This window comes from Halichoeres trimaculatus, unplaced genomic scaffold (genome assembly GCF_033239565.1).
Source record: "Halichoeres trimaculatus isolate MK-OKI-2021-1 unplaced genomic scaffold, fHalTri1.1 fHalTri1_scaffold_3, whole genome shotgun sequence".
NCBI lineage: Eukaryota > Metazoa > Chordata > Actinopteri > Labriformes > Labridae > Halichoeres > Halichoeres trimaculatus.
The window spans coordinates 27,763,186-27,779,640 of NW_027437181.1; the positions used below are offsets into that span (position 1 = coordinate 27,763,186).

Consider the following 16,455-nt stretch of genomic DNA (forward strand, 5'->3'; position numbering starts at 1 on the left):
TTAACAACTTCAAGCTTGAATGTTTTAGATATAATAAAGATATAAACTGAAACTTATCTTTATAGGAGGGTGTTAAAGTTACTTTCACAAAACTTACACAAAGCCTGAGAGCAACAGTAAGTAGGAGCCTAGGGAGAAGCATTGACTGCTACTCCAGCTAAGCTAGCGAGCTTTCAGTTGCTGGAGGTTATATTGTGTTACATTTTTTTTTCCTTCGATTTCATAAAGTTAGAGCAGTGTTGTTCTTGTTGCTTATAACTAGACAAAAAAATGCTTCCTTGGAACAAACTGATACAAATTTGGCGACAAAAAAAATATCAGATAGAAAACGTTAGAGTGGGCTTTCCCACGTCATCTTTTAGAGAGCAAACTGTACAGTTTTTTTTTTTCTGTTTGTAGAACTATCCAGAACTTTGTTTGAAATGAATGGCCACATTTCTGCAGCTTAACGGTCACAATGACACATGCCAAGGAACATGATGCATCTCTGAACTCTCAACTGTGTGCACAACATGCAATGTTTTAGTTTAGTTTAGTGGGACAGCAAAGTGACTCTTCGATACTCCAGCTTGACTCTAGAAGTCTTGGGAGAGTTATGCTTTATTTTGAACTGTGTAAGTCTGTTTTACAACGACTCATCAAAGGCGCCTCTTATCTCCTCTGTTCATTTAGAGTACGACTTGGAGCCGTGTGAAGATCCTGGTGTGCCTGCGTACAGCAGGAGGATGGGCTTCAGATTCCAAGTTGGCGACTCTCTGGCCTTTTCCTGTTTCCACGGCTATCGCCTTGAAGGAGACAGCAAGATCACCTGTCTGGGAGGAGGCAGACGGGTTTGGAGTAACACGTTACCACGATGTATAGGTGAGACAGTCAGGAAAACGGACTCATTGTTTCTGCTGACTCAGTTGAAGATACTTTATTGTATTCCACTTATTGTGTTGCCTGCTGTTATCAAAGTTTTTTTAATAGTATTTCTTCACTACAGAACAGTAGAACAAGCATTGTTGTAGTAGCCCCTTTAAAAGTATAACTGCTCCTAATGTTTCTTGCTTCAGGGTGCTACATCTTATGACTGGCAGCTTGTGAAATGAACTTAACAAATTATCTTCTCCTTTTGAATAAGCCTTGAGGTATCAGCATTTTCCTGGTTGTGATTCAGGGATATTTTATTGCTCGCTCTGTGGTAATTAACTGTTATTTGACTGGCTGACTGTTGGTTTTATTTGCCTGGATTCAGCTGTTCACAGGTTGTAATTTGCTGGTATTTGATGAGTCTCTGTGCTTCCTTGGATGCCGCTGGTAATTTACGTAAGTCTGACTGGTGGTTGCAGGGGAATTTTAAGCTCCAAAAAGAGTGGACTGAAAGTGCTTTAATAGCATTATCTGTCAGGAGATCAGGCCTGAGTGAGAGGAAACAGAGCAACAGCAGCTGGTTATGTCCATAGGCTTCATCTTTCTTACTCCTCAGCTCTCTTTTCAAACTTTTCACTGCCTCTCCTCCTCTCCCTCTGTATTTAGACACTCCTCTGGTAGATAATGAGAACATTAGCTGCTATGTGAAAAGTGTTAATACTGTGTCATTCGTTACTCCCCTTCTCCCTTTTCTAATTTCTCTGCATATTTTCTAAAAGCCCCTGCCTGTCTTGGTTCATCTGTTATCTGCTTTCTTCCTCTTCCAGCTCTTTGTTCAACCATTTTTCTCCCCTTTCTCTATTCGCTCTTCTCCCACTCCCTCTCCCTCCATAGTGCTGTCTTCACTTTCAGATGCATGCTCCTTATCTCCTGCCATTATCTGTTTTATAAACAGCAGAACATTTACAAAAATGTCTTTTTGGATTTTAGATTTGAGAAACACTGCATCTGTTGTTTGTTTTTTTTCCTCTTTGTGAATTCCATCTATTTCTCTTTTGTCTGTATCATTACTTCCTTTTCCAGTTCCCCCCTTTTAAAGTAGTGGTGGTCCCTCTCAGTGGGATTTAAAAGCCTGCCTGTCTATTTTTCCTTTTCTCTATTCCTCATTAACATATTACTAAATTCTATTTGCATAAAATGCTGCATATTTACATCCTGGACTCTGATATCTACCACACCTGCGAGATAAAACATTCACCAGTCTAGTGTATGAAATACATTTTGTAACAAGAGATCTGCTTTTATTTCTTTTTCTTTCCCCAACCTTTTTTAATCTTTTACAGTTAATGCCTAATTGCTTTGCTCTTAAAGTGTTTTACTTCTTCTAAGCCTGTCTTTTACTGTCTCATGTGAAACACATTTCAAACAAGTGCTTCAAAGCTTTATTATGGTGGATGATTAACTGCTATTATCTGCATTATTGTCATCACATCCTCTGAGTCTAATAAGGTTTGGGCTTTTATTGGGCACCTAATTTTTCTTTTATCTTTTTATCATGTTGATTTAAGACTCCTCTCTTCTTTTCCTCATTCACACACAGCAAGGTAGCCCAGATATTCTGACTGTGTTAAGATAATTAGGAAGCAGTACCATGATTTTGATCCACGCTGTCCTTGCCCTCTTTACTTTCTCGCTGCAGCCGAGTGTGGAGCCTCCTCACTGGGGCCTGAAGGCGTTCTCCTCTCTCCCAACTTCCCATCAAACTACGATAACAACCACGAGTGTATCTATCGCATCACCACTGAAAAGGGCAAAGGAATCAGGCTGAGAGCTGAGAGCTTCTCACTGCAAGATGGAGACTATCTCAAGGTATGCATGTGCACACGGACGCATGAAAACATGACAAGCTTTGCCCAATCAGGTGGTACATAATCCATAAATACATAATTTATCTAGAGATTCACACACGCGCACGCACACACAATGCACATGCAGGATAATAGCCATAACCAAAAGCTGTCTATATGCTAAGTTGACACGTATGCTTTGAAAAACTTGAATGTGTTTTGCTCATTTCAAATTATGCTTCAGAGGAATCAAAACTGGATACTGGATTTATCAAATACACAGTTACATCATGTGTCACTCAAAGAATAAAGTGAAGGTGTAGGAGTGAAGTGCCCGTTTACAAGGTGTACAAAGTGTATGATTAAGGATCTTTTGATAGTATGTGCCACTGCTGGTCAGCCGAGGAGGGGAAGCTCTTTTTTTTTCAGACCTACATTATAACTTCGTTTATTTATTTAAACGTAAATTCTACCCTCCGTTCCTTTTCAAGAAAATGATCTGTGTCCCTGTCGTACCGACCAGGTGTTTTTTCCAGGGATTTCACTAGTGTTTTTTAAGAAAGGTAAACTCGCTGGGGATCGATAAAGCCTTCGGATCAGTTCAGAACAACTGAGAGGATGCTCGGGTGAAGGCTTATACTTAAAGATTGCTGACTGGCTCATTTCACTGTCAATCAAAAAGGGATTCGGCCTCAGACAGATCATCCAATCATCATGCAGAAGCCCAGCGTCCAGGCCAGCCCACTGCCTCATAGACCCCCAGAGACGCTGAGCGTCCGAGGGCGGGAAAAAGCCCAGCGTTTATCCAATGACAGTCCAGTTTCCACAGTGGAACAACCCACTCTACGTTTCTCCGCTGAAGTCAGAAGACGCTCAGCGTCCGACTGTGTTAAAGCGCTGAGACGCTGAGGGGATGAATGAGAAGGAGGTGGAGCCAGTTACCTGTGATAGGTAGCTGATTCTGAGCAAAAGATGAAGGAATTCTAGCGCATATTTTGTCAATGAAATGTACACACAGCAGAATATATCACCACTTTTTATGGAGACATTTTAGGGGAAGCTGAGCTTCCCTTGCAGTCTTAGAGCAATCGCCACTGGTATATGCACATAGTAAAAGAAAAAAGAAAAAAAACTGCAAAAGCAAAGACTTTTGTATGGTTGAAATATATTGTGAGGTTTTGTGATCCTAAAAACATAAATATTAATATTTGCCTTTTCCAAAGAGGTTATGTTTTTGGGAGCGTTTGTTTGTTTTTCTGTGAACAACTAAACTCAAAAAGTAACCAACACATCTTGATGAAATTATCAGGAAATGTTCAAAATGGGATAAGGAAGAAGTGATTCAATTTTGGAGGTGATTCGGATCACCGTCTGGATCCAGGACTTTTTTTTTAAGGATTCTTTATCATTGTGAGATAGGACTGTTTTCACCGTTTGTGTATATAACTAACAATATGTACTGGGTCATCATAACTTTCAACACTGTCAGGTAACAAATTATCAAACAAGCCTGCAACTAACACCAAATTGTAGCAGACAGTCTGCTGAAAGGGAGTATAACATTAAAGTAGGACTTAAGTGTTGTGTGACGACCACAATATGCTTGGTGGAGGTCTGCACTCTCTGAGTGCTTTTCTAGTATGTAATATTTTTTAACTGCTGAAAACCGAAGCTGCTTCCTGTCTCAAGACCAAGCCATGGATAAAGAATTATCATTTAAAACCCTCAAAAAAGGTTAATATCTTTATATAATTCAAGGCTTCATGAGTCTCATTTGTCATTGACGTATCCTCAAATATTAGCATGGATTCATGATTTCAGGGTTGTTCTAGTTGACACCAAAAAGCCGTACAGATTTTCATGTTTTATCACTACTTCTTCTGTTTGACACAAAGGCAACAATCATCTTAATGTATCCTCGTCTATACATCATATCTTTATAGCCAGCCCTCAGCTTTATGCTGCTATGCACAGCCCCCAAGATCTCTTAACATAACTTCTCAATCCAAAAAAAACATGCAAGCACTTGGGCTACAAAGGTGTCAGTAATTATTCAGCACTTAATTATATTGATTGTGCAAGAAAAAAAAAGCTGAGGTGGATAAAATCAACAGCAGGCTTTTCTTAATTCTTAGTTTAACCAGCCTGTAGTTAGATTGCATTAGCAAGGTTTGCCCCGGCTGTTAGATGGGTTAAACAGTGTTGTAAGAAGCATTGACATCCCTGCAGGGGTTTATTACCCATGTTCTCTATTAGTGCTGATGGTGCTTCTGCTGCAGTGGCCATCCACGGCTGAGTGAACACAGGGGACACAGAGGCACAGAGGGATCAGTTCTGCTAGTGTTAACCCTCTAACAGACTCACTGCGGTGTATTACAGCTGTATTTGAAGGTTGGGCTGTTCAGTGTATACATCTAATAATTGAACAAGATACATTCCTCTTCAACAGCATGTTGATCAGAATGTATAATTCATGCATTATGTAAATCTCTGTCCACGCTGTTGTGTTGGGTGGAGCATCAGAGATACTGGGATGTTGAACACACTTTGGCTTATTGGGTTCTTTGTTGATTTTTTGCTGCCCCTCATAAATTTAAAGGGTTTTCCATTATATACAAATCATGCTGATAAAAAATCTTTAAAGTGTTTATATATATCAAAGTTCAATGTAAATATGTGTTAATGTGGGAAATATTAAGAGAGTTACAGATGTTCCCAAGCCTCATAATTCCCTCTAAGTCCTCTCTGGGGTAAATGTGCCCACTTCAGTCTCTGTAAGGAGCAGCTGTGTGAGCATTTTTACAGTCTTGACGCCATCCTACAGACTTTGACTGAGTCCTTTTCTATTCACAATGTCTCGTAGTAGTATTAGGCCTGAGGGCATGGTTAAGCCAGGATGTGGTTGGAGTGTATTATTAGTATTAGGCCTAGAGCGTTGAATGAGCCTGGTGGTTAGACTGAATTAGTCGGGTTCTACGTGGCTTTTAGAAAAGCATAACATCAGTGTAAAAGCTGAAGTTGTTCCCAGTGGGATCAGAGTTTTAATAAGTACCCTAAAAGGAAAGGTGACACCAAGATGGTTAGACATAATCATGTTTTACAGTTTTCCTCAGTCACTTTGGCACATTTCTCGAATCATCCTCGCCATTTACAAAACAGTGAGTGCATTTCTCAAAACAGTACAAATAGCAAAACACCATGGATTACCTGCAAAGCTAGTCTCTTTCTAATAATTCTTTGTACATCTCTTTAAAATAAATAACTGTGTTAGTCAACATGTCAGTGCTTCAGAATGACGAGTCCTCGTGTCAGTGTGTACAGATAGGACAGTCAAATTGCTTAGTCATGTCGTCAGTATAGCAATGTACTCTGGAAGGACGTTCTGATGTGAACTATTGCTAAAGATTTGGTGACAGTTATTGTACATTTTAAGTTACATTTTAGTGTATGTAGGCAATTGATTGCAAGAGACTGGACAAAATTCACATTTTCTCTTTCACTGTTTGTGCCACGAGTGTGATAGATCTTTATTGTCCTTTTACAGGAAATTTGTTGATACTGTCTGAACAGAGGACAGTACTCATACTTACCTGCCAGTTGATGGTTCATGAGGTGCGCCTTTGAGCTATTTCTGAAGACTGGTTGATCACCGGTTGATCCAATGCTTCACACATTTCTATTTGTTAGAGAAAGTCAAGACTGACCACAGAGCAATTTAACAATCCAGACAGATTTAGAAAAAAAAACAGTCTAATGGAGTTGTGTGGAAAGATGCTTGACATGTTAAGATAACTTGTTCAACCTTATTGCATGTCAACACTTGCGAGACAAACTCATGACTAAATGTTGTGGGAGGTGACACTATTTAACACAGACCCATGATAATTCACTTTGATCAATATGGCTTTCAATTGATAATGTAAGAAACAGCAGAGAATTGTACACGATCATTTGCATGGATGTCCCAAAGCATTTGCAAAGATCATTTGATCCTGTCGGTTCAATGCTAAAGCAAAAAGAAACAGCTCCAGTAACTGGCTTGTCTGCCTTTGTAATGGTCGTCTGACAAGCATTTGTTTTTCTGCTAGCCTTGGTGACCAGTCGAGTTTATGATTGATTGGTTTGAGCAGCAACAATGGAGGCTAGCAGTTGAACAACTAATGATAAAAATACGCTGGGTGCCCTGAAGAAGATGCTGGTTGCAGCATTTTCTCATTGTGCACTCACACACTGCTTGTTACAACCTCTCCTCTTTTGGAACAGCTCTACAAAAAGAGAAACAGGCCTGCCTAGCATGTAAGCTAACTAATGAATGCTACCACTTGATGTTTTTTCTTTTATGCACAATTGGGTGGATGCAAACTCTCATTGCCATTGATAATGTACAAGTTTAAATTTAATTTTACTTGGAGGGCAGGCAGCTCTTTCTGAAGGAATGGTGTGATGCATATCTTGGTGGTTTTGAAACCACCTCTTTATCAAAATGTAGCATACCTTGAAACTGGTAACCAGCCCATGCCTACTTCAATTATAGTGTTTATCTGAGAAAGCAGATCCAGCAGCCCAAATTCGTTCACCTTCTTTTAAATGCATGCCTGTCGAGGGTTGTCTCTGTGATTTAAAGATAGGTTGCAAAAATAAAGGGAGGCGTATTCCAATTTTCAGATAGAGCTTGTGTTCTCCCTTGGTATTTCCAATACAAAGGACATTGAGAAGTTTTTTTCCATTTCGATTAAAAAAAAAAAAAAAAAAAAAAAAAAAAAAGGTCGGAGAGAGTCAAAATACAGTGAGTGACAAGAGATCACCAGAGTTAATGAGGGAAGTGAACACTAATACAGTAATCAAAAAGTAATAACAGGGTACTGTCGATCCTTAATCACTGATTGCAAATTGATTTTTTAACTCCCATATGTAAAGGTTGAGCTTCAGTAAGAATAACCAAACAGTTCTATTATATTACTCCATGCACTGCACAGAATATCCTGCTGTTCATTGAAAACAGTTTTTCCTCCTTACTGTCTATGTCTTTGTTCAGAGATGACTGGACAGTGGTGGAGAAGAAAACAGAATAAGAGTTGGAAGTGGCATGGGAAAGAAAGGCTGCAGGTTGCATTTCATACCACCTACTCAGGGGCTAACCTCATGGGGTGTGTGATCAAATCGTAGGCCAGACTCAGTGCTGGACTGAAAACATGTTTGAGCATGTCTCTGTTGTTCTGCACAATAAGTAGTAACACATGCAGGTCTCAGGGTTTTTCGTTGTGGTTTTGCTACTCACACAGAAAAATAACATGACAGCAGTTCGCCAGCGTCATGTCCAAAGAGCTTGTTAAACCTTTTTTTTTTTTTTTTTAGAAAGGTAAAGACAGTTGAACGTTGTAGAAGAAAGTTGATCACAGTTTAAATATGTTTAAGTGAGAAACATCTTTTCTAAACACACACATGTTGGAGCCAGCTGGTGGTAAGGGTACTAGAAAAGATGAATCTCTGTTTGTTTAGTCAAATGCCTGTTTTTCTGTCTCGTTTATAATAGGCATTACTGCCAAGTAAGTACATTAGCAAAGCTATAGAAAAAAAGTCTCAGTAATGATTAAAAAGGACAATAAAGCCTGTTTTGGCAGCTCAACATTTTAACTTGTGCATACATCATTTTGGTGATTTTTAAATTCTCAGTATTTATGATAATGGTAGTAATAAGTCTGGTGGAGGAGAACAGATGCTTAATCTGATGTAACTATTTGTGCCAGTGTTTTTATTTGAAGGTAGAGTAATGAACATTTACAAGTGCCAAGGCTGGTATGTACATTTATTTATTAAAACTTTTCCAAAGAATTAGCATAAAGCATAATGCAAACTATAATGAACAGGGGAAAAAAAGCCCCAAAGTGCCACTTAGGCAAGCAATTAGCATGCCACTCCCCTGTAGGCTAACGGTAATGAAGCTAATGCCTTTAACTGCAGCTGAACACTGAACACAAACCATTTGTTTGACAGTTCCGGCAAGCTTTAGGCTAAAGCAACATATGAAGGCGCTCATTACAATTCTTTTTGCCATTGGCTAAGTTTTCACACAGGCATCTTTCATAAAAAGAGGCTAACCAAAGCCCAATACACCTAAGCATGAGCTTTGATACAGTGCAGGACCAAATTTACTCACTCAAACCCTGGAGGGAAAAAAAGGTGAGAGAAACAAAGTGGAGGTTGGAGGGAGTTGTTCTTTCAAAATAGAGGTGGTAGGTGAGCAGAGGAGAAGGAGGGGGAGAGTCAGACATAGAGGGAGAGGAGGGGTGGCAGATGGTGACATGTTGATTTATGAGCCGCAGGGCGTTTCATTAACCATACTGAGTTTTACTGAAACAGAGAGAGGAGGAGAGAAAGATGGGGTGAGGGAATGACAGAGTGATAGAAATTAGGAGACACCGACAGATAGAGCTGGAAGGTTGAGGAGAAGGAGGAGCGGGGCAGAGAAATTAGGTTCAGGGGAGTAATGCAACACATACACTTCTTTATTCAAGCATTTGCTCTTTTTCCTGCTGTCATCTCCCCCCGTCACTCTATCTTCTTAATATTTATGCTTCCCATGGTTTCCACACACTCCAGCATACTGTAGCTCCTGCTTTGGTTTCATGTTGAGGTGCCTTTCTGACTGGCAATTCATGTCGAGATAGAACAGTACATCCCTCAGCTCGTTTTCTTTGGCATTCCTGCCACCTGCCGACCTGTCACCACCAATCTGCGGAGGTGTCCCCGGCTGCCAAATACAAGCAGGAGCAGTTCACATTTATATCCCAGCTGTGAGTTTGTATTATGAGGTGCTTCAGAGTGCTAATTCTCTCCTTCACACTGCAGTCAAAAGTAGACTGCACTTCCCAAACTGCTGCTTCACTACTATTCAGGTTAACCCTTACGAGTCTGCAAGAAATATGTTGCTTATAGATTTTTACCGATCTTGACGTTATTTTTCAGGGAATTTCAAAAGGTTTTACATCTCTATACTCTGCACAACCTAAGCTGTATCTATGGAAGTCAATTAAGCATGAAAATACTTGACAAATGTTGTAGATCCAGAAGTTTCTCGATGGATAAATCCACTTTAGTTCTTTAGATAATTAAAAAGCACAGTCAGTTGGTTTTGATCAACCTTTCAACTAAACCTGTAACTTCCTGTTTACTCAAACTTATAAAAGGCAGGGGACATAAACCCATGATTTTTTTCATTTAACCATTTTAGGAAGATTTTAAATTAGGGCTGTCACTTTGATGCATTAATTTGATTAATTATTTTCACCCCAAATTAGCACATTTTAAAATTTAACGCAGATTAACTCATAGGCTGCCAGCCATTTCCAAAGCATCTTGAATGATCTTTCAAGACCCAAATAATACTGTTTTCTGTGACTATGTAAACACCAAAGCAAACTAAGAAGAGTGGACTCTCTTCTTTTTGGTCCCTCTTCCTTGTTTTGATCCGAAAAACAGACTAAACATACTTTTTATGATCGTATTCATCTCGGGCGCTTCATCCTTCGATCCTCTCCATGATCTTTTTTGTCTTTTCTCACGATCGCGCCGCTCTTTCTCTCTGAACTACCGTCACACATCATCAGTTCAAGCGTGAGCTGCCTGAACTTTTCTGACTTGCAGCGTCTCGCCATGTCTCTGTCGTCTCTGTCGTCTCTCATCTTTTCCTCATATCCATGCTGGTCTCTCATCCAAAGAGTGCACCGCTCTCACCCACAGTAGTTTACGGGCAGGATTTTGATTGACAAGCTCCACCAGACCTTGCCTCTATAGACGTCAATGGCAGCGAACACAGACATTTTAACATCCGCCAGTTAAAAAATGTGAATTTACAAATCTTCTCTTCTTCATGTATTCATGTGATTAGTCTTACACTACAATTTTGTAATATCCTAGAATTCAAATTCTTTATTTGGGGACCTCAAGCAGATATGAGATTAAATAAATGTGATTAATTAGATTAATTAATTAAAAATCCTGTAATTAACTTGATTACATCTTTTAATCGTCTGACAGCACTACTTTGAATGCAGCCTGCCTCCACAGAGGAAACCAAGTGATAAAAACCAGTCGTGTTTTCATCATGTAAAGCTGTGGATTTTTCACCTTTAGAATTAGCAGAGTCTTAATCAAGCTGATGTCCCTCTTAAGTTGATCACCTAAAACTGAAAGTAGATTTTCAAAGTATTGATAATTCTCCACAATCATCTCTAAAATTGTGTCTGCTCTTGTGTTTCAAATATTTTTCCTTTAGAATATGCCAAAAAAACAGCATCCACAAAAGGTTTTAATAGCTCCCTCTTTAGCATACATCTGTGTTAGCTTACATTAGTTCCAAAAACTGATTCGATCTATTAGTTGGCTGCAAGCTGAAAATTTTGTGGAGCCATCCTTCAGTGAAGAGAAAACTCATTTAAGACAAAATGACAGATATTGAATGGTTGAGAGTATATGAAAAGTGACTTGTGCACATAAACCCTGTAAACAGAAATTGACATTTTGTCAGTTATACAATGTTCAGCAGATCTCAACTTTGTTGGACAGGGTTGTTGCCAAGTTGGTAAAACTTGTCCTGCAGCAGTTCCTCCACCCTCCATATTTGCTTGTAATGTTTTTTTTCTGTTTTGAAATATATAAAAAGCATAATTATTCAACCACAAGATTAATGTAAAAATTTCTATTTGTTTTAAAGATTGATATCCTCATCCTTTCGATGATTTTTCAAATAAGAGAAAAAGGGAATCATAAAAGAAAGACGAGTTGAGTCTTGCAATATAAATGTGGAACATTGATGTTTTCATCTTTTAAATCGAATCTTTCCTCTCTTCACTTTTCTTCCTTTCACCCCCTGCTACTTTTTCGCCTCCTTTTTATGCATGACAGCATCTCAAACCCTGTCACAGGCACCCATAAATAGACCTTCTGTTTCTGACCCACTGCTAAAGTAAAAGAGAACATGCATACTGGGACGACTGGCTCTTACTGGGGATTTCGAAGAAACACACCCATTAATGGATTCCTCTATTAGAAAAAACCCTCTTTAGCAGCATCATTTTAGAAAATATAAATAAAAACTGAAACACTTATCACAGCTGGAGACAAACTCAACTGTGAATAAGCTACTTTTTTATTTCTTACTGAGAGCTGTTATATCCCCTCCACCAATGCACAAATCAAAGGGAAGCTTGAGTGTACCGCTTCCCACAGGTGCTAGACGCGGATTAAACTGCTAAATACAAAGCAGGCTTTTGCAAAAAGTAGCACTCCGACACTTCCCATTGTCACAAACAGCTTTTTAAGTTGAGCTTCTTTACTCCCTGGAATTGTTGCACAAAAATCTAGATGGTCTACCATTAAGAAGTGAGACTTGAACAGCTCTGCCTTTTGTTAAGGAGCCTCTTAACAGCTCAGCTTTGCTGTGATGTTTTAGCTCCATGTTTGTCTGGATTTTTTAAGGTGCTGATACAAAATGACCTGAAGCAGTGTTATTTTGCCTTTGACACACTCAGAAGGGAAATGTCGCAGATATGGTAGCGAGACCTGGTCTGTAGTGCACCCTTTAAACCTCTCCCAGACCAAACTCTCTGGAGTCATTGTCTAATTCATGTCCTCTGAACCTTTTCTTGTGTTTTTGATTGGCAGGTGTATGATGGAGAGAACACTTCTTCCCGTCTCCTTGGCAATTTTACGCGTGAAAGCTTGACTGGCTATGTGATCAACAGTACGTCCAATCGCTTGTTGCTGGAGTTTAACAGCAACGCCTCGGGGACAGATCAGGGATTTCGCCTCACATACACGAGTGAGTATTTCTTAAGTTTCTTTCTTTTCTTTTTAATAGTGTCACTAAAAAAAACACCACACTCATACTTAGGCTCTCACACATATAGACCCTGATTTATACAAAGGCTGCAAGGCTTAATCTGTGGGAGTGAGGCAAAAAAAAGAAAAAACATAATCTCAATTTTAATGCACTTACAAAGAGTCATATGCATCACAAGCTCCACCACAAAGAAAACATGTGACCTTGTTGTTGTTTTTTTAATAGAGATGAGCAATCATGCATCAGTTTGGGGTTGAATACAGACCCCTATCTATGCAAATACTTCTTACTGCACTGCTTATTTTAAGTAAAATGTCTTGTTATACTCAATATAAGCCACATTCAACTTGGCATTCAAGAAAAATGTCTTGTTTAGAATAGAATAGAATAGAATAGAATAGAATAGAATAGAATAGAATAGAATAGAATAGAACTTTATTGTCATTGTAACAAGTACAACAAAATTGAAGTCACTTCAGCAATCAAGAAAACAAAAGTAAGAAAGTGTATAGAAAGTGCAAAAAGGTCCATAAGAAAATAGATGATGACAGCTTGTCCATCATTGTCCAGTTCAGCCAGCCTCCACCTCCACAGGGTCCAGGACTAGACTTCTAAGTCATGCTCCATCTCTGTCTCTGTCAGCAGGTGAAGCTTTCCATTGTGGCACTGGTGTCTGATGTTAGCCCCGTTAGCCATGTCTGTGAATAGCATGATGCTACTCTGCCCTCTGGTATTCCCTCTGTTGCTGGGTTAGCACAGCTAGCTCGTCCATCTCATTGGAGACAGATCTTATGTTCCCAATAATGATGGATGGAAGGACAAGTCCATGTCGTCACTTCTTAGCTCACACCTGAGAACCAGCACGTCGTCCTCACCTCCTTCTCCTCACCTTGTGGGAAGACATCAGGCCTTACACCAGTTAGCATTGCCATGCTACAGACTGCTAACAGCTGAGTTCACATGTAAACAATGCAGCTATGGTTACATCTAGGATCCCCAGTCAAACACAGGAGAAAAAGTAGTAAAAATATCACTGGAGCCACAAAAAGTTTAGTGTCTATGACCAACAAATGAGCCATACAAAGTAATGATCCACTCCTGATACAAAGATGACGAAAAAGAGATGAAAAAATTACAAGAAAGGGACAAAGAAGAGAGAGCTGCTGTAAAAGGCAGCCGTAGCCAACAGGGCGGCGCCTAGCAACCATTTCAAGTTATTTAAAGACAAAAATGAGGTCTGAATTGCTTGAAACAAGTAAAAGAAGATCTGCCAATGAAACAAGAAAAACTTGCTGAAAAATTTGCTTGAAACTAGAATAATGTCTAAATACAAGTGATTTCTCATTGTTTCACTGGCAGATTTTTTTTAAAATAACTTAGATGAAATGTTTTTTTTTCTGGACTGGTCAGGGGAATGTGGCTCATATTAACTCTAAAAAGGCATTTTCTACCGAAAATAAGACAAAAACACTTCATTAGGTTTCAGTTTTTTGCAGTATGTCAGCTTAGAGCTTGTGTAACTGCACCATTTAATAAATAAGCATTGTCACGTTATAACTTTTCACCTGTCATGACAACAATTCTACTTCTGAATTACCTTTCTTTCTTAATCTTGTGATAATAATATGCTTCTCTTTGCTAGCTCACTTCAGGAAGTGAGCTGGATTCTGTGAAATTTGTCTTGTCCCTGTCATAAGTTAAAAATGTCTGGTAAGCAGCATTTTCTTCCTTGGTTAGCTCCCCATATATGTTGTGAAGGTTGACGTCTCATCACAAACAGATGCAAAGTTAAAGCAAACTGCACATTTCTGCAAAACATTTTGGGTGTTCTGGCATTTGGTTTTCATCCGGGCAGTATGCTGGACCAGATCAGCAAAGCAAGTGACGCCGATTCTTAGTGCTGTAAGCAGCTGCTATCCATTCTAAGTGAATCTCCCCAATACTTTTACAAGCATAAAAAAAGAGCACACAGGAAGAGTAATTTCTTAAATTTTGAGCAGCTCATCATGGAGGTCCTTGCAAAGAGATGATTTTAATTGAAAACCAGAGAGCTGGTGATTGTGTAAGATTGCACTCATGAATATATCCTGCGTCTTTTCTGCGCCTCAGTCAAGTGATTCTTAAGGGCTACATACAAGAACAAAAAAGGTGTCATGTCGTACAAAACTCAGGATACTATTCTTTCTCTGTCAGCACATTACCGAGCTGTTTCTTTCACTTCTGGCAGCTGCACAGGGATCAACCATCACCTACTCACACAGCCCTGAAAGATGGGATCCACGACTGCAACGCTAACTGACTGCGCATGAGAAAAAGAAAACAAGCATATGAATCCTTGAAACACACACACATGCACCTTACCCTCTCACTATCCTTCTCACACACATACACACACACACACACACACTTACACACCTTCAAAGCTTTAAAGAGAGTCTGTTAGGAAGGTACCACCAGCTGTTGTGTAAGTCAAAAGGCCCATTAGAGGAACATTAATCTTCACGTTGTTAAAAGGAGGTGAGAAAAAGGCACATCTGGAGCAGGAGAGCAGCCGGACTGAGGAGTGAGGTAAGGCAGGTATACCCATACTGGATGAGCACTCTGTATGTCAGTTAAACCATTAGACAGCCGTTACTCTTCAAGTCATTAAAGTGGAGAAGGTGACACATCCCGCAAAGTTCTGTGACATGGGTGAGCTGATGGACAGATAAGAGAGATTGATTGAGGTTTTTAACTGGGCAAAGCAGAGGAGAGTATGTAGTGATGTTTTTTAAAGCAGGGTCAGACACCGGGTAAAGCCTCTGTAGTTATACCCATTGTTGGAGGTTATTTCAGAAGAGTAATTGAAGCATCTGCCTGTTGTTATCAAGAGATGTTGACCGGAGAAGGATACATCTGTTTCAGTGAAATGAATGAAGAAACACACACAGGAGAAAGCTCGCTGAAAGGTTGGGTCAAAAAGTGCTTTCACAGGGTGCGTAGAAAAAAACTGTATGACCCTCTTACTTTCAATCTTATTTTATAACCAGATTTAAACTGTCATGTTAAAGTTTTTTTTATTACCTCCGCCAAGGAGGTTATGTTTTTGCAAGAGTTTGTCTGTGAACAATGTAACTCAAAAAGTAACAAACTGATCTGGATGAAATTTTCAGGAAATGTTCAAAATGAGATAGGGAAAAAGTGATTAAATTTTGAAGGTGATCCAGATCACCGTCTGGATCCAGGAATTTTTTTTTAAGGATTCTGTATCATTGTGAGATGGTGTGAACTCCACCATAAATGGTCAGACTACTTTGCAAAAAAATACAACAAGGCCACCATAATTTCTGACAGATGTAAAAGTACAATCCAGATTCTGGCAATATTCTGGATACTAAGATCCGGAATATGAAATATGTACGGGGTCATCATAATTTTCATCACTGCCAGGTAACAAATTATTGTACAAACCTGCAACCAACACCAAATTGTAGCAGATAGTCTGCTGAAAGGGAGTATAACATTAAAGTAGGACTACAGTAATGATGACAATCACAATAGTATTCGTTTTATTTGATTTAAGATAATTATGCAACTTTATTTTCTAAAATCTAGAGAATTTTTTTTTTAGATTTTGTCATTTTTGCATGTTTGGACCCAATTTGGTGGCTAACTGGAAACCAAGTAAATAATTAGGTATCAGTTTGGACAGCACTTGCCACTTATTTGTCTCAGCAGTGATATGCTTATTTGTCTCTACATATTAAGTAAGTCAGTCTTTTTTGTCAAGTATTTTTATTTGATTTTGTGTTTATGGGGTGGGTACAGAAAAGTAAAAGACATTTAGATACACACAAGTGAACAACTTCCCAACTAGAACAACTCATTCATTCACATTCATTCACACCACACAAACAAAAAAGGACAGAACACTAC

The 16,455-nt window shown here is 39.1% G+C and overlaps 1 protein-coding gene across 1 annotated transcript in view; it reads left to right on the plus strand.

The window, feature by feature from the left end:
- Window positions 1–16,455, plus strand: part of LOC141787362 (CUB and sushi domain-containing protein 1-like) — a 580,923-nt gene that overhangs the window by 412,246 nt on the left and 152,222 nt on the right. The window contains exons 23-25 of the mRNA XM_074665649.1: window positions 673–861; window positions 2,552–2,721; window positions 12,363–12,519. Of these exons, the coding sequence (XP_074521750.1) occupies window positions 673–861; window positions 2,552–2,721; window positions 12,363–12,519 (516 nt within the window). The remainder of the gene's footprint in view (window positions 1–672; window positions 862–2,551; window positions 2,722–12,362; window positions 12,520–16,455) is intronic.